The sequence below is a fragment of the Geospiza fortis genome, unplaced genomic scaffold, assembly GCF_000277835.1.
Source record: "Geospiza fortis unplaced genomic scaffold, GeoFor_1.0 scaffold215, whole genome shotgun sequence".
In the NCBI taxonomy this organism is placed as follows: Eukaryota; Metazoa; Chordata; class Aves; order Passeriformes; family Thraupidae; genus Geospiza; species Geospiza fortis.
Window position 1 is genome coordinate 82,457 of NW_005054573.1, and position 25,642 is coordinate 108,098.

Here is a 25,642-nt window from a genome sequence, read left to right on the forward strand (position 1 = left end):
TCCATGATCCAAGGGTTTAAGTCCCTCTCATGGCTCTGGTGGCAGATTTGGGCTGTGTAAAAAAAAAAGGCAAATACTGTTGTTGTCTGATTGGGCACCTTCAGCTTTTTGTCAGCTCATAACTCTGTTTTATCAGCATCATAGAAGCATCACAAGATTTAACTACAATACTGAGAGGATTATGTTTCTTCTTGGTATTTATATTGTTAACCCTGAGCTCTCTTTAAGATGATGGATTTGTTGTGTTAAAATTGATACCTCTGTTTCTCTCAGTTCTTGGGATTTTTTTTTTGGTAGATCCAGGTTATCTTCCATCCCTGTCTGGTCCCTGACAAAAATTAAAAGAGCCACATCCCCTCAAGGTTTAGCTTCATCTGGCATCTCCCCTCCTCTCACATTTAACAAACTTGATGTAAAGTCCTAATTTATTATTAATGATATTTACGGAAGTGTCTCTATCAAAGGAGAAGGGGTTTTTTTTTTGACTTCCAGTAAACTGACTGCTTCTAGTTTCATGGTTAATTGAAACTTAATATACACTGGGGATGAGTGATGTGTATGTTCTGAGGTTAGCTGCACTCAGAATACTCAGAGTCTATAATAAATTTAATTCATTAGCAAGTCTCATGTCAACAAAGAATAAAGATGTAGTGCTGGAGTGGCCCTGGCAGTGGGAAAAGGGTCATATTTGTGGAGTACTTCATGTTTGCTGAGCACTCTGTGAAGAGACCAGCAACCATATTGCTCTGAGCTGGGTTATGATCTTTGTTTTTTAAAAATACTCCTTTTTTTCTTTCATTAGCAGATACCTTTGGGGTGGGGAACAAAAATTTCTAACTTTGCCTGAAACCTTCGGTGGAGGTTGAATCACCTGCCTTGTTAATTTGCTTTCACCAATGATTTTTTTGTGAAACACCCATGGTTTTTGCAGGTTTTAATTGCAGCTGTGATTGCTCCAGCAGACATTTCCACCATGGTCCAGCTGATGGATATCAGACACTTGACATGCTCCTCATCTTTTTCAGTTCTGATATAACTGCTCACACACGTCCATTTCTTCTTTTAAATTGCCATAGGAGCTGCTTTAAAAACTGGGAGTGAAAAATTCACAGCAGAACACTCTCCTCCTTTCTATTTTATAACCATCATATCTACTCTTCTAGAATATGCCTCCAGAGTAGTAAAAGTTGAAAAAATCCCATCTATTTTTACAATCTTATTACATCCTGCTTTGCCTGGCCTGTGGCAGTAAACTTCTTTCCTACTTTTAGTCACACATTTTGCGGAGCATTTGGCACAGTCCTCTCTTGTCATGCAGGATTTGGAGGCTCCTCTAATAAGCAGGACCAGTCCTCCCCATCAGATATTCTGGACACACACCTTCCCTGCTGCCTGGCTTGGCTTTAGCTGCTTCCCTCTGTGCTCATAACCCCAGCTCTGGGTTTCTCTGTTTCAGTTGTCCTTTGACACCTCACAATTCATCAGCATCTCAGAGTTTTACTGAAAAGCTCACTCTGGAGTTGTTTTTAATTTACTCCTAAAGGTGTTTCTTGGGGTGTTGCTTGTCTGGGGGCTTAGTGTGGCTGGAAATACAGTTCTCATTTAGTCTCATGCAAGATCTGAGCATTGTGCCCTTCCTCATACTGTTTTTCGTTTCTGTGTGTTTTTATTCCACTTTGAATTTACTGTGGTCTTTCCTGCAGAAGAAACTCCTCTGCTAACACAAGCCAATTTAAAATCAGCTACTATTTCCTGCCCTGCATGTTAAAACTGGTACAGTTACCTCAGCTCAGTCCTCACTCAATAAACAGTTGCAGCCAGTACTATTTCATGAAGGTGTCTGCATTTTGCATGCTCAGTTTTATTTTCTAGAGTTACTCCAGCCTTTCTCATGAGTATTTTCACTTCAGTGTTTTCTCTGTTTCATTATCACAGATCTCCCCCTTTGGAAATTTGAATATTTATGGAGTGAGATATAGTGTTAGTTATCAAAATATTGGAAATCAAGGGCTGAAATGGCTGGAAGTTGGTGGAGATGGTTTTTTAGCACGGGTTGTGCTGCTTTGTGGGCTCATCCCTCTCTCTCTCTTGGTGAGCTGGAGGGAACTTTGAGGTGTGAAGCCTCTGAATGCTGTTTATGACCTTATTATTTTCTCTTGTCATTAATTTTGCTGTTGTTCTTACGATACTATTGCCACTAAGGTCCTTAGTTGTGGTTTTCATCCATCCCCAGCTTCAGACTGGAGACAAGAGCAGGATGGAAGGGTCACAGAAATATTTAGGTTGTAAAAGACCTCTGAGATCTTTCATTTCAACCATATCAAGATGGGGTGACATGAAAGCCATGGGGAAAGGCTGAGGGAATGGGTTGGTGTACAATAAATCACTCATTGCTTTTTTTTTTAATATTTTCCATGCAGCTAGTCCTCCTTGCTGCAGGATGAATTAGGAAGGCAAAGCCTCTTCCTCTGAGCCATGGAGACGAGGGCATCCTTCCTTGCCAGCATGAGAGAGACCCAGCAGCTCTCCCCAGAGAAGGATCCCAGCCCAGCCAATGGTGATGGGGAGCACTTTGATTCAGGTGAGTGTGGGGGTCCCAGTCGTTGGTTTCTCTGGGTCTGGACTGAAGGCACTTGAGATGGCAGTTCATGTTCACACTCAGGTGTTTGTTATTTCTTGTCAGTAAAACAGTCTCACTGCTGTGAGTTCTGCAGCTTTTCATTAGAAGGCACAAAATGGCCAACAACCTCTTGGTACAAGGGCTTTTAAGACTGAACCATCCAATTAAGAGCTGACACCCAGATTATTTTCCCTTTTAACCCAATAACTGATCCCAAAGAGCTGCAATGAGGACTTTTCTGCCCAATTACAAAATGCCACCCAAACCCATGAAGAAGGAGGAAGAAGAAGCATGAAGAAGAAACCCAGGATGACACCCTGTGCCCTCAATCTTGCTTCCATCCACAGCACACTAAAAATCCCAAAACCTCAATTTCTCACCAAGTGACACACCTACACTGCTCTCTATAATCTATTTCAGACTTTTGTGGATTCCAGTCTATCCTGAAGTCTGGGAAACTTTCTCCAAGAATGAGGGTCACAGTCAGTGCTCCCTGGGGGTCAGGGCACCCCAGAGCAGACTGAGAAATATTCCCTGTGCCCTGGGTTTCCACAGGTGAGCTGCTACACTCCTCACTGCTGCAGCTCCTCACAGGTAGAGCTGGGAGCCAGGGAGGCACTGGGAATGGTTGTACAGCTCCAAGCCCTTTTTGGGTCTTAAGGATTGGACTGTGTCCTTTGGTTGATGGGAAATGGGAGATTTTCCTCTTCTGGACCTCATCTGCAATATCAGCTATTCAAACTTTAAACAGACAGCCATGGAAAACCTTTCTCGAGTTATCACATTGTTCTCCCAGCGTCCCCACCATTTTTTGTTCTGTTGAAATTTTGTGGTAAAGAGAGACAGAAATATTCAGAAAATATCCTATTTCCACTTCTATCCAACAACCTCGAGAACACCCCCAACACAATTACAAACCCAGTCAAAACCTCCTTCTTAATCAGCCTAATCCCAATAACAATCTACATCCACTCCAGAACAGTGGATGTAGATAAATTTACTGCATTTCTTCTTTGTTTTGACCTTCCCCCTCATTTCCTTCACTATTTTTTGGAGTGCTTCATGTGAGGGGGTTTCACAAGCACTGAGGAGAGGAGAGCTGGTCTCATGTTGTCCCTGTGCTCATGACTGGATGCTTTGTAATGCTCTGGGATGGGCTCCTGAAGGTCTGAGGATGTGCTGTGCTAAATTTGGGTGTTCTGTGGTAGATGCAGAAAAGTAAATGCTACATTCTGGGTGATTTTTGATGGAATCAGGTGCTTTAACTTGTCCCATCCAGCCTTAGCAGGAGGAGACTGTGTCTTATGATGAAAAAGTACATTATGGCTAGACCTAACCTACTTTTCTTTCTAAAGCCAAGCTTTTCCCTGCTTCTCCCTCAGCAGGTCACAAATTTGGCCACTCAGCCTTCAGTTTCCTCACTTCTTGTAGCATCTCAGTGATTTTCCTGTTTCCTTGGAGACCAGATCCTTGGATTTCCAGAGTGGACACATCTGGGCTGGTCTGGTCCCCACTGGATCTGGTTTGTTTTTTTTTTTTTTTTATTTTGAGAGATGGGAATCTCTAAGGTGAGATTCAGTTGGCCAACCATAGACATATTTTTGGGCATGAGGAGAACTGGCCTGCAATGCCTAAATTTTGGTGGGGATAAGGATTTTGATGGCTCTCCCAAGGCTGTGCCAGAGGTTTGTGGTTGATCAGGTGTCTGTCTCTCCACACCTGTTGTGGGAGCATTTCAGTGCTCCATTCACTCAAAAAATCATGTATGTGTATCTAGCTGCTAGAAATAAGATGTCTAAGCAATTTGCCTTAAATACTTTCTCCTACAGTGAAGCCTGAGGGGGAGAAAAAATTAAAAATCAGTTTTTCTGGAGCCACAGGGTTTGGGTCTTTTATCCATTTTCTTTTCCATAGCTGAACATTCCAGGGGGCTGTTAACAGCTGGAACAGTTGCATTTTTATAATGTCAATGCATGAGCGCTTTAAAGCCGTTGAGAGGCTCTCAGATAATGACTTGTTGATTTTATTTGTCATCCTGGGCTTGTTTATACATCACCGTATTGTAAAGCAGCCAGCCTTGACTCTTTCATTAAGAAAAAGCTCTGGACCTAAGTACCAATAATTGGAAAGGGAGCTGGTATGTAAAACAGGTTTAATGGCAGATTTATCACCTTTCAGGGTGTCCTGTGCTCCTCAGCAGTTGGGTTTTTGTGATGGATGAGGAGATTTGTGTGCAAGCCCTGTTGCATGTGTGGGTGGTGGTGGGTTCTTTGGGCTGGTCCCATCCCTGTGCCACTCTGTGTCTGCTGTGCCAGAATTCCAGCAGGGAACAAAGTCCATTGAAAAACCATTTTAGAAAACATACAGTCCCTTCAGAATCTGTTGTGGTGAAATGAAGCAAAATAAACCAGTGATGCTGTGATAAATGAGTACTCTGACATTATTTTTACAGACCTTGTAAAAGTAATTTCCTGATAAAGTCTGCAGATAAAACATGGTGGAGGAGCCAGGCTGGTGATGTGTCAGAGAGGAATGAGCTGACAGCGAGGGAAGGCTGCAGCTCTCACTCTGCCTTGCCTCTGGGCCTTAAAAAACCTCTTTATTTGGGTTTAGAAAGGAGAGATCTGGGTGGGATTTTATTCAGCAGGTGGTGGTGTGAGTTTTTCTGGGCAGCATGTGAAAGAAGCTGCCAGAGAGAGTCTCTGTGCTGGCCTGTGGCAGAGCAGGTCAGGTGTGGTGGTGTTCTCAGGGGTCCCAGGATGAGGGAAGAGATGAGGATCTGACTCCATGTTTCAGAAGGCTGATTTATTATTTTATGATATATGTTATATTAAAACTATACTAAAAGAATAGAAGAAAGGGTTTCCTCAGAAGGCTAGCTAAGAATAGAAAAAGAAAGAATGATAACAAATGTATGTGGCTTGGGCTCTCTGTCCAAACCAGCTGACTGTGATTCTTGGGCTCTTTGTCCAAGCCAGCTGGGCTGTGATTGGCCATTAATTAGAAACAACCCCATGAGACCAATCACAGATGCACCTGTTGCATTCCACAGCAGCAGATAATCATTGTTTACATTTTGTTCCTGAGGCCTCTCAGCTTCTCAGGAGGAAAAATCCTAAGGAAAGGATTTTTCATAAAAGATTTTGTGACAGTCAGGGTTAATAAGGTTGTGAAGGACTTGATGCATCCATAACTAGCATCTAGTTCTATTTGTTAAAAAGCTTTTGCCAAATTCTGGAGAGGACTCCGACCTGCCTGGAGACCTTGCTCCTTGCAAGGGCTGGGGATGATGCACTGGACTGGCTGAAAACCTCTGTGGAGTGAATCTTTGCTGTAAGGCTGCTGAGGAAGGCTGGACAAAAGGAGATACGTGCTGAAGGAGAGACTCACACAGGAATTTAGAGCAAAAACAGGAATAAAAACTGACAGTACACAGAGAGCATCCTGGGCTGAGGGAAAGGAAAATGCTCTGACATGGAACTGCCTGACCAGGAGAGCAGTGAGCCCAGGGCTGACCTGGAAGTCACAGAATCACAGAATTATTTAGGTTGGAAGAGACTTCTAAGAGCTTTGGGTCCATTCATTCCCCCAGCACTGCCAAGAGCACACCCTAAGCCATGTCCCCACGTGCCACATCCCTGTGTTAATGTTTTAAATCCCCCCAGGGATGGTGACTCCCTGGGCAGCCTGTTCCAAGTGTCCTGGCCATGTCCTGAGGTGGAGATGCCCTTGGGATTATTGGGACAGCCCATCCCAGCCCCACAGACACAGGTAGCAGGGAGAGATGAGGCACAGGGGATGATCCTGGAAGTCACAGAATCACAGAATTATTTAGGTTGGAAGAGACTTCTGAGAGCTTTGGGTCCAGTCATTCCCCCAGCACTGCCAAGAGCACACCCTAAGCCATGTCCCCATGTGCCACATCCCTGTGTCCTTTAAATCCAGGGATGGTGACTCCCCCACTGCCCTGAGCAGCCTGTTCCAGGTGTCCTGGCCATGTCCTGAGGTGGAGATGCCCTTGGGATTATTGGGACAGCCCATCCCAACCCCCAGGCACAGGGTAGCAGGGAGAGATGAGGCGCAGGGGATGATGCTCTTCAGGCTTTTCATTTCAGGTGCTTCTGACCTTTGGTGGGTTGTGCTCAGGTAAAAAGTTGCTTAAGCAATTTTAAGCCTGGAATGGATAATCATATCTGCCCATCTCCTCATGGACTTGGTTTTAGAGGCTCAGCCTTAGCAATCTCTGCACACAGCTCTTCTCTGTAACATTAACTCTGCAGGGTTGCAGGCATGAAGGCTGAAAAATATCCCTGTTCATCTAAATTGCCTGCCTGCATGATACAGAATTTTTCCCCCAAGTTCCTACCTTGTGGTTAAGTTGTGGCTTATCATTCAGTCAGGGTTGAACAAACCCCTCATTCTGGATCAGATATCTCAAGCAGAGCCAGCTTCTGAGCCTGGAGGTTTTTGCAGTGATTACAAAAAATCAAAACAAAACCCATTCTTTATTCTGCCAGGAATTTGTCTATTTTTGGATCGTAATCATGGAATTGGGTTATTTCTTGCTGAGTGGGAGTGTCATCTGGTAGCCTCTTTATCACTGGAGTAAATGTTGATTTGCATCTCCATATTTAAGAAGATGATTTGAGTTTAGGGCAAGGAGTCAGACTTGATGCAGCAGCATGTGACGGTGTTCACAGAGGTCTTACGTTGAGTGAAGAGACGAGGATTTGACTCCATGTTTCAGAAGGTTTGATTTATTATTTTATGATATATATTACGTTAAAACTACACTAAAAGAATAGAAGAAAAGGTTTCATCTCAGAAGGCTAGCTAAGCTAAGAGTAGAAAAGAATGAATAACAAAGGTTTGTGGCTCGGACAGAGAGCCGAGCCAGCTGGGCTGTGATTGGCCATGAATTACAAACATCCAACATGAGCTAATCACAGATGCACCTGTTGCATTCCACAGCAGCAGATAACCATTGTTTACGTTTTGTTCCTGAGGCCTCTCAGCTTCTCAGGAGGAAAAAAATCCTAAGGAAAGGATTTTTGATAACAGTTGTCTGCGACAGCAGCATGCAAGTGTTTACTAGTGTTGACAGCTCAGCTTTCAACTCCCAGACAGATCTTTACCCTCTCAAAAACCCTCTTCTGTTCCCCTTTTTTCTCCCTCACCTACATGGGTCTGGTGCCACAGGCAGCAAATAAAAACTGTGTCTTCCCCTTTTAATAATGAGAGATTTCCCCTTGCACAACATCATTTTCTCTGGTCCTGGAAGCTGGAGACCTGTAGCAATAATTGCAATAAATTAACCTGGCCTTTTTCTTCATAAAACTGTCTGGGGAGGGTTCTTAATTCAGTTTGTCATGAGTCACTTTAATTACATCATGACCACACTGATGAATGCTGGGGCAGGTAAAGGGTCTTGCAGAGTTTGCCTGATAAATGCTTATTGCAAAGAGCTCATTGCCAGACTGTAAATATTTTTGCTCTGGGGATGAAACTGGGCTTGCAAGATTGCTTGGGAACAGAATGAAAACAATCAGATTTGGCTGATTTTCTGTAAGGGAAAGAAGATTTATTTTTAATTATTGCTGGGTGAGTTTCAGAGATGGTTTGGGGCCTTGGCTCTGCCTCAGTGTGGTTATAAAGGAAGAAAAGAAAAAGTGGTCATGTCCAGCCCTTGCTGTGGGGCAGGGGTGTGGATGGGGGAGAGAGGACACAGAGCCCCAAATCTGAAGGGGAGCAGGGATAAGAAGGTCTAGTGAGGTTTGGGGAAAGCAGCTGTAGCTTGTAGAAGGGGTTTATCTGAGATTTATGGGTGCAGTGATGCTGAGGAAGGAGAAGAAGGGGTGGCAGGAGTGAGAATGGGTCTCACTCACCCCAAGGGTTGGTGTTTGGTCTACACAGGGCTCAGCCAACAGAAGCATCTTGTCATTTACCCCTGGGGCACTGCTGTAACCACCAGGGCTGGGGGAGCACTGTGGGGGCACAAGGACCTTGCACCAGTGATGGTGGGCAGGCAGCCACCTCCCTCACAGGCACCAAATGCAAAATTAAAGAGCCCAAGTGCCTCTTGCAGTGTGTGACAGCTTTGTGCCCCCACTGCCATGGAAGCAGAGTCATTTCTGGTCTCAGTGTTGGCTGCTAAAAGCCCAGAGTCTGCTGAATTCATAGCAAGGGCTGGTCAAAACACAGATCCTTAAAGCAAGCTTTCTGTTTTCCCTTCTGTTGATGTTTATACTGGTTGCTATTCTCACCCTGAACTCTTTGACACAACTTTTGCCTTCTTTGGCTGTGTTTTAAGCTGCTTTTCTTTCTCTCATTTTTTAATTTATTTTTTTTTCTTCTCTTGAACAGATGAGGGCTCCAGCATTGAGGATGCAGACTTCAACTGGGACGAGTTCCTGGAGGAAACAGGAGCCAGTGCTGCTCCCCACACCTCCTTCAAGCATGTATGTGCTCCCTTACAGCTTTGTGGGTGATGGACACGTTCCCTCTTCTGGTTTTCAGGGGCTCCCTGGAGAAATGAAAGTGAAATTTTCCCATTTTGGGGAGAAATTGTCCCTCCACACATGTGACAGCCTGAGTGGGAATAGCCCCCAGCTGGTGTTGGGTGACCTTGGTGTGTTTGCAGTCACAGATTGGAGTTCTGTGTCTGTGCCACTCCCATTTTCCATTTTTGAGGGGTTTGTGTTGCTCTCCTTTTGCTTCTAATGCACTCTTTTTTTTTTCCTCTTCACCCTCTTCATTCATTGCTGTCCATGCCAGCCTGCAGAGATCAATCTCACAGGAGTGTTACTGTTCCCCAGAGCTCCTTTTAATGCCTGATTTACTGCCTGGCAGAGTCCCTGAGCACCAGAGTTCAGTGTGGCTCAGGGGAAACCATCTCTGCTGCCTGGAGGTGCTGTCTCAGGAGTGTGGGGAGCAGGGGCTTGGGCAGGTGGAGCTTTTCCTGGCTGAACATGCGACATGTGACAGGTCTGTGCTCTGCTCCGTGTTAGCACCACCAGCATCTGAGGGCATCTCTGGAGATCACCTGGTCCAACCACTTTGTCTCCAGGTGATTTTGTGGCTTGTTTTGTAGGGCTAAAGGAGCTGCAGGGATGAAAAAAACCTCTCTTTTATCTAGTCTGAGAAGCCAGTACAGTCCTCTGTTCCCTGTTTTGCTTTCATTTTAACAACAGTTGACCCAGAGCATTGCAGGATGAAGGACCATAGTTCTCTATACCCACAAAATGCATCTGAGAGCACCTCTGGAGATCACCTGGTCCAACCACCTTTGTCTCCAGGTGATTTTGTGGTTGAGCAAGTAGACCAATCCTCAGTTGAGCAAGTAGACCATGTTATATTTGTCTTTATAAATAAAAGAGTCATTTAAAACTGCCATTTCAATTGGAAATCTATCAGAGACAAGCTTACCTAAAGTTATAATCCCCCTGGATTCAGCAGCTGATAAGGTTCTGAGAAACCTGTGGTAGTGACAGGTCTGTGCTCCACTCTGTGTTAGCACCAGCAGCATTTGAGGGCACCTCTGGTCCAACCACCTTTGTCTCCAGGTGATTTTGTGGGTTGTTTTGTAGGGCTAAAGGAGCTGAAGGGATGAAAAAAACCTCTCTTTTATCTAGTCTGAAAAACCAATACAGTCTTCTATTCCCTGTTTTGCTTTCATTTTAACAACAGTTAACCCAGAGCATTGCAGGATGAAGGACCATAATTCTCTGTACTGGAGATTTGCAGGGCAATGCTTATTGTGGAGTTCATTCTTGATCCAGCAGCTGTTTGCAGAGAGCATCTTGTCCCAGATTTCTGCTCCAGGCTCAAAGTTTAGTGCTTCATCAAGCCCTTAAGGATGTCTTCAGTTGTGAGGAGATGCCCTGGTGATCCTGCTGACTGCAGTGTGTCAGCACCTCAATCCTGGGAGTGTCAATGTGGGACAGATTGGTGCTGGAACTGCCCTTGGTGACTGCTTCACAGTCTGAAACTTGATCCTCAAAAATCTGGCCAAAAGCTGTTGGAGGAGATTGTATTACCTGCCTGTCTGATTCTCATCTTGATGTGATTTCCAGTCAGAAGTCTCTTGGCTTCCAGAGTACCTTGCTGGTGTTATGGTGAGCACAGGGCTCAGAAAAACCCCCAAAAACCAGTAAATGAATCACTCTCTGCAGGCATCTGAGACCATGTTCACAGGGGTCTTAGGATGAGGGAAGAGACGAGGATCTGACTCCCATGTTTCAGAAGGCTGATTTGTTATTTTATTATTATATTATATTAAAATTATACTAAAAGAAAGAGTCCAAGCCAGCTGGACTGTGATTGGCCATTAATTAGGAACAACCACATGAGACCAATCACAGATGCACCTGTTGCATTCCACAGCAGCAGATAACCATTGTTTTCATTTTGTTCCTGAGGCCTCTCAGCTTCTCAGGAGAAAAAATCCTAAGGAAAGGCTTTTTCATAAAAGATGTCTGTGACAGGCATCAGGCTCAGGTGCTTTGAGCTGCAGCTGCAATTCTGTACTGGGAGGAGGCCAGGAGATCCAGTTTGTACTGGGACATGGGCCAGTCTGTACCCTGGATTATTTGTGAGGACTCTTGAGCATCTCTGAGGTCTGGGTTTGGCACTGAGTAAAGCAGGGCATGTCACAGGCCACCCTCAGTGTCAGACCGTGTCCAAAGGTCCCTCTCAGTGGTTCTGTGCCTCTGGGCATTGATTCTGCTGCAAGTGCCCACACCAGCAAAGGCACAGGGAGTGCAGATGATAAATGGGTTTGGCTGGGCAGCCCTGGGGTCAGAAGCTGGATGGGTGAGGGATTACTGCTGATGGACCAGAGGAGTGTTTTCAGAGCAGCTTGGCATCCCCACATCCGTGAAATCCTCAGTTGAGCAAGTAGACCATGTTATATTTGTCTTTATAAATAAAAGAGTCATTTAAAACTGCCATTTCAATTGGAAGTCAATCAGAGAGAGAGAAGTTTTCATAGAGTTATAATCCCTCTGCATTCAGTAGCTGACAAGGTTCTAAGAAACCTGTGACAGCCTGTCCTTAAATATCTCCTGAGGAGTGACAGGTTACATTTTGGATGGTTTTGTGAAGACAAGGCTGGCACCTGACCAGTGCACTGGCATCCACCTCTTCTTTATCAGCAACAGCTAGAGGCATCCCACTGGTGCTTGGAACACAGGTTGTGCTGCACCAGGCCCTGGTGTTCATCAGTGTCCCAAAGGAGATGCACTGGCATCTCCAGTGTCCTAAGGCACATCACAGGTGACCTGTCACTGCTGAGATGAGTGGAAGTGACATCTCCCTCAGATGGAGGACAGTGACCCAGAGAATTTACTTCTTTCAGTGACAGGTCATACCTTGTTTTCCATGAGGGAATTGGTTGAGGCTTGAGCTGCTGAGAATGGGTGCAGTGGAAATTCTCTCCTTGATCTGCCTGGTACAGCATTCACCCCTTGATGCATGTCAAGCCCCTAGAAGTGCTTCAGTGTTGTGATGTGACTAAATATTGTAGTTGGGCTTAACTCCTAGAGGTGCTCCATACCTGCCTTTCTGTGCCCTGTGATGTGCCTGGTGGAGCTGTGCGCTGGGAAATGAAACTTCATTTGGGTTATGCTGGCTGTATCCAAGGCATTGGTGACATTTAGGGGTTGAAGATGAGTGCCAGTCCTCTCTTGGATGTTGTACACCTGAAGGCACCACTCCTGCACTTCAGAGCATGTGGGACTTACATGATGGGATATGAGCCAGTGAAGTAGGGATGGAACTGCCCAGACAGATGGAGAAGGAGGTGGTTGGATTAAGAAGCACAATCAGCTCGTGTCCTATCCCAGGGCTGCTCTTCAAGGGCAGCATTTCCAAGGGAGGTGAGGGGACGGGGGTCTCCCTACCAAGCAGAAAAAGTTAACACCATTCCTTTCTCCTTTTGCAAGGTTGAAATCAGCCTTCAGAGCAGCTTCCAGCCAGGGATGAAGCTAGAGGTGGCCAACAAGAGCAGCCCAGACACGTACTGGGTGGCGACCATCATCACCACGTGCGGGCAGCTGCTGCTGCTGCGCTACTGCGGCTACGGCGACGACCGCAGGGCTGACTTCTGGTGTGACGTGATGACAGCAGACCTGCACCCCGTGGGCTGGTGCACACAGAACAACAAGGTCCTGATGCCCCCAGAGGGTGAGTTCTTCCTGCTCTGTTGGGGTCCTGCTCTGCTGTTGGGCTGCAGGTTTCTGCTTGGTCGGGGATTATTGTGTTTGCGGAGTGCGCCGATGAAGGGAGGAGTGATGAGCCTGACTCCGTGATGAATCTGAGAACTCCATGTTCTCAGGAGGCTAATTTATTACTTTATTGTACTATATTAAAGAATACTAAGCTATACTATACTAAAGAATGCAGAAAGGATGCTTACACAATGCTAAAAAGATAATAATGAAAACTCGTGACTCCTTCCAAAGCCCCAACACTGATTGGCCAAAGAGTCAAAACAACTCACAGCACAATCCAACAAAGCAATCACCTGTGAGTAAACAATCTCCAAACACATTCCAGACTAGCAAAACACTGGAGAAGCAAATGAGATAAGAATTGTTTCCCTTTTCTCTGAGGCTTCTCAGCTTCCCAGGAGAAAAATCCTGGGCAAAGGGATTTTTCAGAGAATGTGAATGAGACATGGGATGGGTACTGCTGGTCCTCGGCTGGTGTTGGGTGATGTGGGCAGGGTTGTGTCCCCACAGGATTCAGTTTGCCAGTCAGCCTCCAGCAAAGGAGTTTTTGCCTTAGTTGGTGACAGCAGAAGGCACTTCCATAGGGAGATGTCGTTTTACTGCTGAACTGTGATTTTCACTTCGGGGAGAAGTCCTGTTCTTGTGGAAAGGAGGGGTGAAATTCAAGAGTGAGAACAAACTAAAATAAGCAAGATCAGCTTGGGTGTAACCAAAATCAGAAGCTGACTTTGCACTCAAAACTGTTTTGCCCTGAAAATTTAAAATCTTCCATCACCAGACTCTGGCAGCTCATAAATCCAATGGTAGATCCGTGTGATTAAAGATAGCAGAATTTGGTCATTATTGGTTAGGGCATGTCCTGATTGGCAGCTCTTAGGTGCACAAAAGTTGAATGGAAATGTTGTAGGTTCCTGAGTGGCCCATGTGGAGCAGTTTGTTAATAATACAATTTGATCCCCAAGGTATTTGAATATAAATATATATATATATGTATGTATATATAGGCTATGTGCATCAACAGAGCAGCTGTGGTGTATCCTTGCTACTACATTGCTCCAAGCAGAGGCATATTGTCAGTGTTGCTTCTGAGTATTCCTGCCATATATCCCATTTATTCTGCATCAAGGGAAGAAGAGATGAATATTCAGCCTCCAGCTTGTGCATACATTTAAGGAAAGTCTCATTTAAGGGCTCTGCTGCTGAAGTTACTCTTTCCCTTTCTGCTGTGTGGCCATTGGAACAGTGCATGTGCCAGTTGTGTGCCATGGGAATGCTCCTGGAGTGAGTGTTCCCTGACTTCCTCCTGAAGTGAGCTGTACACACAGTCTTTGAATCAAAGCTGACATTCCTGCCTTGCATATGCCCAACTGTGAGCTAAACTTGTCTTTTTTGTTCTGGTCTGTGTGTTTTGAATAAACACAAGATTGATTGCTTAAAAAAAAAAAGAAAAAAAAAAGAAGTCTTGAAGATAAATACGGCTGAGAAATCTCTTGGCTTGGTACCAGTAAATCAAGCTGATGTGAGAGGGGTGAGGTGTTTTATTTTATTGGCCTCTTAAACTGCATTTTATTATGTGGATTACAATCAGTGTTACCAGAAAGGTGTACAGTGCTACAGACTAAATCTCAAAAGTGAGGGTCAGGGGGGTAAGAGAATTTACTGAATGTCATAATAGAAAATAACAATTCCTTTATAACTTGAGGCAACTGCTTTTCATGGATCTGTTGGAATTTGCCCTTTGGGTCGTGGCCACTCTGTGTGAGTTGCCTTGCTTGAGTGACTGCAAGTGTTCAGTGTGCCCTACATCCCTTTTTCTCTGGTGGGTGATGTAACTGGACACCAGGGGGTTGAATGTGGGCAGCTGCCCTGTTAGTTTGGGGCTTTTTTTGTTTATTTTCCCCCTCCCACTCTGGTTTTCAGTGAATAAACTTAGTTGAATATGTCGGAGTATAATTTTCAAAAAGAAGAAATTAAATGCATGGGTTATTATTCCAAAAGAGATTTAAGCATTTAAGAGCTTGCTTCATATTTTGGAATGAGGCATCTAAAATGCCCAAGAAGATCTCAGCCTTCAGGACTTAAAGAATCATAGGAATTATGCATTGGTAAAGGAGAAACTGATGTTCTCTATGAACTCTGTGGAGATTTTTTTAAACCTCTGTATTTTGTTGTCAGACTTTTGGGAGAAACAAAAACCAGCTTTAAACTGCACAGACCCAGTTGTGAAGGCATCCGTTCTGCATATCTTGATTACAGTGGCTGTATCTGTTGGCTACAGCATGGCTGGGGCTGCTTGTCTGTCATTAGGCTGTGATTTTAATCAGGAGCTGAAGGCCTTGGTTAAAAAGCAGAGTTGCCAGAATGGACTTGTTTAACAGCCAGCATGGCAGCACTGGGACAATGCTTTGTTTCTGCTCACGAGTCAGGTTGGACTGATGGGTGCTCATCTCGTAAATGTGCTGCCAGACAAGAATGGTGGAGTGATGGGACAAAGAATTTCGTTAGATGGGAGAGAGATGCAACAAAATGGGTTGGTTCAGTTCAGCAGATCAATAGAACTTGATTTAAAGTCCAGCACACACAGAGCTTTTAAGAGGCAGCTGCCAAATAATTGTAGTTTATGATCCAAACCGAAGGAAGTTGATTAATTTGCAGACTGCTGCTCTGTTATTTATGGGGTGACATTAGTTGCATCATGGTGCCTGTGGCCTGTGACTAAAATGTCAAGTCATGTTCTGTCCTCCTGTGACGTGATGGTGCAGTCACCAGACCAGGAATACCTGAGGTGGCAATAAAATGTCTTGGTTTATGGCAGGATGATGTGAGTGCACGTGTGCCTGTGAGCTTCATGCTCCAACCCCCTCCTACACAGGAAATCAAAGGAGTAAAATTGTAGTTACTTCAAGCTCTGCCATTAATTATATTTTTCTCATTACAAATCGGTGTGTAATTTGAATTGCAAACTCAACTATCCTGGCAGAATAGATCTGTTTACCATTCAAAGCAAAATGAAAATTATTTAAATTAGTTAATATAGAACTCATTTGAATGAATTGGATGTTTATTCATGAACTAGCTGAGGCAAGTGTGAAGCTGTCCTTATGGTCTGTAGCTTTGGCACTGATCAGCTCTAATGTCACGTCCTGGGACAGAGATTTCTTCTTTATTGCATATTAACTGTGGTGTAAGCGGTGGGTAACTACAGCCTGATGTAGCTGAGTGTGAAATTTTCATCCTTCCTGACAAGGCCCTTCAGCACTTGTAATTCATGTGAGGAAGGGCAGCCTGCTGCAGAGTTCCCTGGCAGTGGCAGGGCTGTGGTGGTGTGGGAGCCTTTGTTTCCTGCACTGTGAGGGTGGGATGTGAGGTAGATTTTCCATTAGTTAGTTAAAATTTCCCCATTGTATCAGCCTGAATGGTAATAGGGGTAGAATTTCTCCCCTCCTATGTCTTACCCAAATGTCTTACCCAAAACTCTCTTCCTCCTCTAAGTGTAGCTGTTTGTCGCCATCCTTCATCCCTTGGACTGAGCATCCTTCATCCCTTTTACCCACTGAGCATAAAAATTGAAGCCTAACTAAACTTTGCTGACAAGTGAAAGGAGAAGAGGTGTTCTTTAGCCTGTTCATTTCCATGTGCTGTTTCCTCTGCTGGTGACAGTTGAGTTCATGGCCACATCCACCATCGGGCATGGAGAACCTGACAAGTGTAGTAGCTAAATTATGCATTGTGAAAGAGCAGGGACATCCTGTGATTGACACTCAGGGGGTTTTTGTGCAGATTGCAGATTTCCAGCTGAGCTGACAGAGCCCAGGCTCCCCTGGCACTGTTGTAATGCATCCTGGAATGAGCTAAAGACGCCGGATGAGGGGATTGTTTTGTACACTTGGAGTTGCAGCAGTGGCTCTGCTTTGATGCTATTGACAGATGGAAATTCAAACAGGGCATTTCTGTGTGTGGATCTGTGAGCTGGAGTCTGTGGAGATGGAAAGAAACACACTAAGGAGAGAACCAGGTCTATATTTTGATTTTGTGGTGGGCTGGTGCAAAACTGGGGAAACCTCTGAACACTGGCTGTACCTGGGCTTGGTGACCAAGAAGATCAATCCCACTGTGATTCTGGGTAGGAAAGCAGCTTTTACTTCCCTGTTGCATCAATACAAGGAGGATTTAAAGTTCAGAAGTCTGATCCTGGGTTGAAATAACCTTCTCTTCCATGGTGCTGAGCTTGATAAAGTTCAGTCATCAAATATACCATTAAGAGGGGTAGACTTAAAGCATTTTGCCTGCCCAGGCTTTCTGTGAAGGCAAACAGCATCATTTGGTCAGTATTTGAGACAGGTTTTCATGTGGCTCTCAGGTGAGATTAAGGCCAAAGGAGGGAAATTTCACTGTGATTCCAAGTGCTGGGTCAGATTCTGGGCAGGATATGGTTGAAAAGGGAGATAAAACTTGTGCCAGGGCGTATGGAGTTACCTTCAAATTACAACTCACTGCTTTTTTTGTTTGATTGGTTTTATATATCATCATGTGAATCTATCACAGAGGAAAATCCTGCTCTTTGAGGTCAGCAGTGTAAAGGAGGGGAGAAATGAATCTGGTTGGCCTTGGTGAAATTTACAGCAGGGTGATTCTGAATGGCCACAAGATGGTCTGCTGTGTTGCAGGTGTGGGTTTGATGTCACTCCAAGGCACACAGAAAGCTTTTTTTGGGGTCACAGCTCAGGGTGGTGGTGATGTGGCCCATACCTTTGGCTTTCAGCGTCATTTTTGGAGCTGCCTTGCTGAATGCAAAGCTTGTCCATGGGTTCTCAAAAGAGGGACACAGAGATCAGAGATGATGTTTCTGACAATGGATGAGGGTGTTCAGAGATTCCCTTTCAGAAAATACAGTCATGGATATAGTTTTTTTTTTTTGTTGTTGTTGTTGTTGTTGTTGTTGTTGTTGTTGTTGTTGTTGTTGTTGTTGTTGTTGTTGGTTGGTTGGTTGGTTTTTTTTTGTTAATGAAGTCATCTTCCCCCTGGTGATCTCATCCCAGAGGAAGTAAAAATTAAATTGTACTTGCAGGTAGAGGGCAAGGTGGACTTCTCCTTTTGCTTTTTTACTGGTATGGAGAGCAGATCTGGCCCTGGTTTAGCTCTTTCACCTGAAATATTACTTCCTAAGAGCTTGAGGCTGGAGAAGATAAGTAGGCATTCACTGAGCTTATGCTGTTTTACATCAGCTAAGAACTGGGCCCTCGAGCCAAGTAAAATGAAACTCGGAAATCTTCTTTGGCAGGTTGCACTCTCAAAGCCTGTGGATGTTTCTAAAGCAGTATACAGGGCTGTTTCTTAAAATCTCTGCCCGATCTTTATCCTATTATTCCATCAAAACTGAGTTTAGACTAGCCTAATGTAAATAGATGGCAGGATTTCTTTATTTTAAATGCTGCAAATGACTCTTAGTGCAGTGTTTTATGTGTGCTTTTCAAGTCGACTTTAGCAGACTATTAATTATGCAGGGATGACGTTAGCATAAATAACTAGTCAGCAAATAAATGTCAATTAAATATTCTGTTAGCATAGTAGGCAGCTTTATGCATTGGCATAGAACATTTAGCAGATCATACTTAACGAGCACATAAAAAAATAGATCTTTTTTTTCTCCCTAAGCTCTCCTGATGACGGCAAAGGGGAGGAGAGGAGGTAAAAATGCTGGGTTTGCCTGAAATTTGCTGTAGTAGGAGTCAGGTCAGTTGACTCTGGTGTATGTTGGGAGTTTCCAGGAGCTGGAATTCACTGGAGCATGTCATGGCTTGGCATTTCCTCCCAGCCCCTCGTAGCCCCTTGCAGACTTGCTCCTGAGAAAAGCATTTTTTCATTAGAGCACCCGCAGTAGTTTTTCCTTCCCTTCCTTTGCATGAGTCAGATCCCTCAACCTGGGATGTGAAAATTCAAGAGTCTCCTCGTGGCTTGAGTGGCACCAGGATAATGTTGTCTTGATGGGGAAAATGTTCTTTTCACTGTTGTGTGAAACTGTAAATCTTTTTCATGTGCTGCTGGCTTTAGTTACTTTGAGAAGACTTAGTATTGCCAAGAGAGGCCCTTTTGGGGTAAACTGAGCATAACAGCCCCCCACGTGTGCTGTGGGAATATAATTAATTGTTGAGCTACTCTGTAAATGTGCCACAGCCTGGCCAGTGGGTCAGACTTTGCAAGAAGTTTGAGTTACAGACTTTATCAAATGCAAAGGGTTTTGATCATCTCCAGGTCTGCTGGGCTTGAGGTCAACATTTTCTGTTTTGATTTTCCCTTTAATATAATTTATCAGGTCCAGAGGCTTAACTGCAGAGAGCGTTGCAAGGATGAGATGCTGGCGGGTTTATTAGGAGGAGTGGGGAGTAAATTAATTACCCTGATATTTTAATTGTGAAACTCAGACAAAAACCACTTCCTGAGTGGGAAATGCAGGGTGTGCGCTGCTGTGGCTCTGTGAGTGATGGAGAAAATAGAGGGGGAAAAACAATATTTGGTTCAACACAGGTCTTTTTGTTTAAAAGTGTTTTGGGAGTGCAGAAGAAGTGTTCTTTAGGAATGTGGACAAGGCTCCCAGCCTTGGCTCTGCAGGGGCCCTGTGGCTCAGGTAGAGACCTTGGGGCACTCTCAGCTCTCTGCTCAGGGGAAAGTTTTCTTCCCTGAGGCCAGGTCTCATCAGCTGGGGTCGCTCTTTTTGCTTCTCTGGAATATCTGGTGGAACTGGCTTAGAAAAGTTCCTTTTTCCCCTTCATGAAACCATAAATTCAAAGCCTCTGCTTTGTACTCACCAGTATTTTCCTTCAGCAAAAAGTCAATGTTTTTCCACTCAAAAGCATCAGGATGGTTGTCTTTGGGTTTAACCACCCAAAAAACTGTCTTTGAGTTGCAGCAGACTCAGCACCCCAGAAGTGGGTGCTGGTCCCTCCTTGCCCTTTTGCCTGGGTTAGACTTTGTCTCAGGGGGTTTTGGCCTCTCCTTGTGCATTCATCTTGAGATTTCTTCTCCTCCATCCTCCATCAGATGCTCTTGGGGAAGCCAGCCCTTGCTGAGGATCAGGCATCTGAAGAACTGAAACCGTGCAAGATTGTTTAGTTTTCCAGCGGAAAAAAGAAAGCCCGGAGCTTGCACATGAAGCAGGCTCTGTTTATTAAAAGCAAGAAAAGAAACACACTTTTATCAAAACCTAATTTTCCAGTAAGAAGCCGTTTCAGCAGAAACATGCCCAGCAAGCCTAGTTTCCAGGGACAACAACATCTGCTTATACTGTATTTGTATTTATTTATGCTCACAAGCAAATGGAGGGAGGGAAAAAGGAAGCAGGCCTGACCAGGCAGCCTGTGGTCCGGCGAGGCAGGGATGGGTGCAGTGTCTGTGGGCAGAACTGCTCAGGAACCTGCAGTGAACCTCATTTTCCTGTTCAGCACCTGTATTTGGGTGCTTTTTTATCACAGAACCCAAGGATGGTTTGGTTTGGAAGGGATCTTGCTGATCATCTCATTCTAACCCCTGTCATGGGCAGGGACACCTTCTGCAGAGCAGAGTATTACTGAGGATAATTTAGAAAAATTAGATTTGGCTACACCTGGATTAGATATCAGTGCAAGTTCTTAGAGGGTTGACAGTTTCACTGATGCAGTTTTCCCCTAATGCAAACCCTGGATTTTTGCAGATTTCTGGATGGAAATACTTCTCATCTATAACTATAGCCTGTCCTTGTTCCTGTACTGGACTGAGCCGTGTAGTCAGCAAACCTTGTAAAAAAATATCACTTAGTTTTGCAGCTAACACTGAGGATAATGCAGCACTGTTTACTCTAGTGTGTTATTAACCCAGCTCGGAGCAGGGGTTTAATCTGGAGGTTGGCTGGCAGCCAAGGAAGGCTTCAAGAAGTGGTTCTCCAGCGGATGAGGTTTGAAAGCCAGAGCCTCAGACATGGCCCTGCTGCAATGAATCCACTCCCTGCCTGCTTTTCCCTGCTTGGGTGGACTCTCTGTTGTAGCTGCATTTCTCTTCACAGAGAAAAATCAAGGCACAACTTCCCAAGGATGTTTCTGGGATTCACGTTCTCTGAACCTCAGAGAAAGAAAAAACAATTCCAATCTCAGTTGCTGCTCCTCTTGTTGTTCACAAGTGGAATGCATTGTGGAGGCTTATTTACCTGAAGGAATTTGCTTGATTGGATTCTGGTGTGAGTGTTTTGATTCATTGACCAGTTGAATCCACGTCTGTGTGTCAGGACTGTTGGTTGACAGTCACAAGATTCTGTGCAGTTGGGTGCTTGTGCAGAATCTGTTTAGATGTAATGTAATACAGAATTTATACAGAATAGTATAATAAAGTAATTAATTATACTATGTGCAGTTGGGTGCTTGTTCAGATTCAGTTCAGATGTAATATAGAATATTATAGTATAATAAAATAATTAATTAGCTTTCTGACATTCATGGATTCAGATGCATCACTGATACTCTGCTCTGACTTTTATCTCCACATGCTGCTGCCTTCCCCCATAAAGGAGTGATGCTGCCATTCCCACAGCAGCTGGATGGTTTGCAGCATTGTAAGGGTCCCTTTTGGGTGCTTTGATGCCTTTGGGTGCTTTGGTCCCTTTGGTGCAGGGAAGGCTGAATGATGAATCCTGTTATGATTAAAGAAGCAGCACCTTGTGTACAAGCAAAAGCAGAGCTGAGGATCAGGGATATTGCAATGAAAACTGAAAGTCTAATCCTTTTATAAACAGTCTGGAGGGGGGGAGAAGGAAAAGCAGTGATTTTTGGGGGCTTTGACAAGTTATAAATATATCCTGAGTGAAACTAATAGTGTGGAGCTTTATGAAAGATTTAATGAATGAATATTTCATGCCCACATGGTGCTTCTTCTGTAAAGTGTGCTGTTGGTAAAAAGCAATAAACAAAGAACCTCCTTCAGGGTTTGTTTGGGCTTTTAAATTAAACTAATTTAATCAACTTTTTCAGTCAAGCTTGATATTAGTTCCTTTCTGTACACAGCACTGTACTGGGTTCTGTTTGTTTTCTCCTGATACCTGTTCTGCTGTTTGGGAGATCTTTGAATATCAGAGAATGATTCATTTCATCCTGCCCTTATGGTGCATCTGGGTTTTCAAGGCAGAGAACTCCTGACTTTCTCCTTTTCCTAAAACCTGAGGAGCCATCCATCCTCTACCATCACAGCTGGAGGTGTTTCAGGACTTCAGCTGAGGTCATTATCCCGCAGGAAAATCACTTGAGCGTGCTGGTCATTTCTGATAGTAAGCAAATAGGATTTTTATAGGTTTTGGAAGCCTTCAGCACCCATTTTGCTGCTGCTTGAAGGACTAGAACTAGTCCAAAGTGCTCTGGAGTCTTGCCTCCTATGGCCAGTGAGGCTTGGACACCTCTGCACTGAATTTCAGAGATTTATGCAGAGATGGAAATTCTCTTCAAGCTCGGGCTCTTGGCAAGGCTGGGGCTTGGGTGTGCTAGTGGAGTTTCTTTATGGCTGGCAGTCATGACAAATGGCCAGGAGGAAATCAGGATATGTGTTAGCTCTGTGTTCCATGTCTTTTGCAATTATTTCTAAAAAATCCTTGGGGATGTGATTTCTCCTTGGGAACTGAAGCCAGTTGATGTTTTCACAGCTGGACCAGCAAGTGAAAAGCAAATGAGGCAAGTAGGGAGATAAAAGCAAGGGTGACTGGAGAGGGAGAGCTAACTTTGGGAAGGGATCAGCGTGAGCTGGGGATCCTCTCAACCCCACACCTTGCATGGAGTGCTGGGGCTGGTGTTGCATGGAATGAGGCATTTCTTAGCTGCTTTTGCCATGAGAAGGAGCAAAAGTGCTTTTTTTTTTCTTTTCCTGTGGAACCAGTTGATTTTGTAGTGGACAACTTTGGGAACTGAAATTTATCCCTTTTGGCTGGATGGAGTATGGCCCCATGAGGTTTCTGCTACACATGAGCAGGGCTTTGTCTTAGAAGAGAGGTTGTGTTAGAAACTGAGGGAGTTTTGCTTGTCCAAACCCACACAGATCTGAGTTCCATTTTTTTGGTAGTGTTATTAGGCAACGTGTGAGATTCTGCCTCTGTAGATCAAGGCTCAAGCCTGCTGCACAGCAAAAGCATTAAACTTCAGCAAATACTGATGCAGCAAAACTCCTTGCAGGTGGTGCTGAGCTGCAACAACTGATTTATCCAGCCCAAAATGTTGGCAGAACCAATTTCTTCTGCAGCTCCTGACACCCTGCAAGGAAAGCTCATTTCAGTGGGACTCAGGATTCTTGGAGCACTTGAGGTGAGCAGTTGAGACCCCATGGCTTTGCCTTCTGTTGCTCATGATTCTGATCACAGTCTGCAGCCTCCACCGTGACCAAACCATTGGTTTTGTGCCTGGTGTTCAGTGCAAGTTGTGCTGGAGGAGCAGAGATAGGGCAGGAGAGGAGTAATTGCAGCTTGAGGCAGAGACTGTGAATGAGGAGCTGCATTTCCAAGGAAATACTGCAGGAAAAGGCTGTGAGCAGACACCAGACTTTCCTGCAAGTAGAGATTTCCTCCCTTAGCAGCAAGTGGAACAGGGTGGGTTTTTGGGTGGTACCTTTGCGACCATTTCAGAAAACAATTCCCTTTGACAATTCTTGCAAAAAGCTTCTTGCATCCTCTGAGCGAAACAGCAAAATCCTCCTCCCAAAACATTTAAGTGCCAAGATGGAAATTATTTCATAATTAGCCTCTGTAAGACTCCTTAAAAAAAAAAGGTCTAAGAACTACAGGCCCTGTTGCTCTGAGTTTGACCAGTGTTTGACATTATCCAACTCCTTGGTTCGGACCATGTGAATATGAAAGAAAATGCAGAAAAGTTGAGAATCTGTTCAGTATTGAACAGAAGAATTACAGCCCCATTTATAGGCTTGGTGTGTGGTCAGTGAGGAGACTACAGTGACATTATTCAAGCAAACACCACTGACATGTGCACCTTGCTCATGGCTCTGGAGATCCCCACACCTTGAATATCCAGCAGTGAACATCCACACTTGTTCTTCCACACTCACACCATGTCCTGGGACATCTGCTCTCCATCTGTGGAGCTAAAAAGCCCAGTAACCACAGAAAAATGGATGATTGACCCTGAAAGCATAACAGTGGGTACAGACCACTCATTTTTCTAATTGTCAATTTAATGAATGTCTGGCTAAATGCATTTTTAATAAAATACTCTTAAAAAATTATTAGTTTGAGAGATTTTTAAATAGTCATTCTTGATAATTGAATTTAATTTCCCTTCCCCAGTCTCCTGTAATTTTCCCCAGAGGAGTTCTGGAATGAAAATGCCACTTCAACTGTAAGGACTAGACTTAGGTAGTTAATGATATTAAAGGTAAAGCATGGTCAAACTTAATTAATCTCTATTGGAGACATCTGTGGAGACTTTAAAAAACCCCCTCATGTCTTTGATATTCAAAGTTAGACAGTTTTGATATTTTTGGTGCATTGGATAGGAACTGGGAAGGGTGAGTAGCACAAGGGATTTGCTCCAGAGCATGCCAAAATTGAAATACACTTTTCTGCAGTGGACCTTTTTTGATCAGTTTGAATATTAAATTATGCCTTTTAGTGCTGAGCTGAGGGAGGATTTTCTGAGTCGTTTTAGGCCAAGGACAAACCACCATGTCCAGAGCCATGTCTTTAGCCGAGCTTTCCTTCAGGTGCACCTGGGATCTGTGAGGAGCAGGCACGGAGTGAATTTGGGAAGCTGCTAGTGGCAGATGCAAGCACCAGCATGATCCCGACCCAGCTGTGACTTGCACTTGATTTTTCCTTCATTATGCATGATAATGTGGGCTCCCAGTCACCGTGGAAGGGGCTGGGTTCCTGAAGCAGGCCATATGCTCCTGCAGCCCATGGAGGTGGCTGATAACACAGAGCAGAGCTTTAAGAGATGCTCCTATAAAGCATTTTCCTGATGACAACTAAAAATCAATTCTTCCAACCCAGATACCAAATTCTAGGTCAGTTCTGGCCCTTCTGCATGACATTGGAGAACTTTTTGCTCTGAATTCCCAAATAGTCTGTTTCAGTGTCTCTGTGTGCGTGCTCTCGCTTCCATTTGATTTTGGTCACAGAAGGAATAAAACCGAGATCCACAAATGAGCTTAAGGACATGCTGAAACCCATCCTGATTGATGGTTTGTTTTGTGTTGAGAGGCAGAGCATCCACCTCCTGTGTTTGTGGCTAAAAAAAGCTTCTTTCCCCACGCTGTCACTTGGGAATGAAGAAATGAGGGGAAAGTCAGCGTTTTTAGGTGTAAAAAATGTAGCTACTTCCTAAAGGGCTGGAGTTGATGTAGAAGTTTAATTATATCCAGGGGAAACCTTTCCAGATTCAGGAAATCATCCTGCTATGTGTTGTACCAGTTTTACTGAAGAGGCTCTGCTGTGATGAGTACAGAACCTAGAGAGGGGGAAATCTGTAATTCCCCTGTGCCAGACAACTCTGGGAAGGTCAGTGAGGAGTCCCTGCCCATGTGAAACATCTACACCCTGAATCTGATTGTTGAAATTACCTTTTCCATAGAATCCTGCTTTGCTTTGAGCAGTTCTGCTGTTGAGCTTGACCTTCTCAGCAGGTGGATCTGTTGGGAAGGCCTCTTCATGTAGAACATCTAAATTTATTTATAAAGAAGGCAAAAAAACTTAAGAGGAAGCATTGTACGATGAAGATGAGATTAAGGGCTCACAAACCAGTTGAATGAACCATGGCTCTGCACTAATACTTGATTTAGC

General features: G+C 44.4%; 1 protein-coding gene across 1 annotated transcript in view; it reads left to right on the forward strand.

Moving 5' to 3' along the window:
• Positions 1-25,642, forward strand: part of SFMBT2 (Scm like with four mbt domains 2) — a 111,280-nt gene that overhangs the window by 11,276 nt on the left and 74,362 nt on the right. Inside the window, exons 2-4 of the mRNA XM_005429747.2 lie at positions 2,421-2,581; positions 8,984-9,078; positions 12,562-12,802. Coding sequence (XP_005429804.1) covers positions 2,476-2,581; positions 8,984-9,078; positions 12,562-12,802 — 442 coding nt within the window. The 5' untranslated portion in view covers positions 2,421-2,475. The remainder of the gene's footprint in view (positions 1-2,420; positions 2,582-8,983; positions 9,079-12,561; positions 12,803-25,642) is intronic.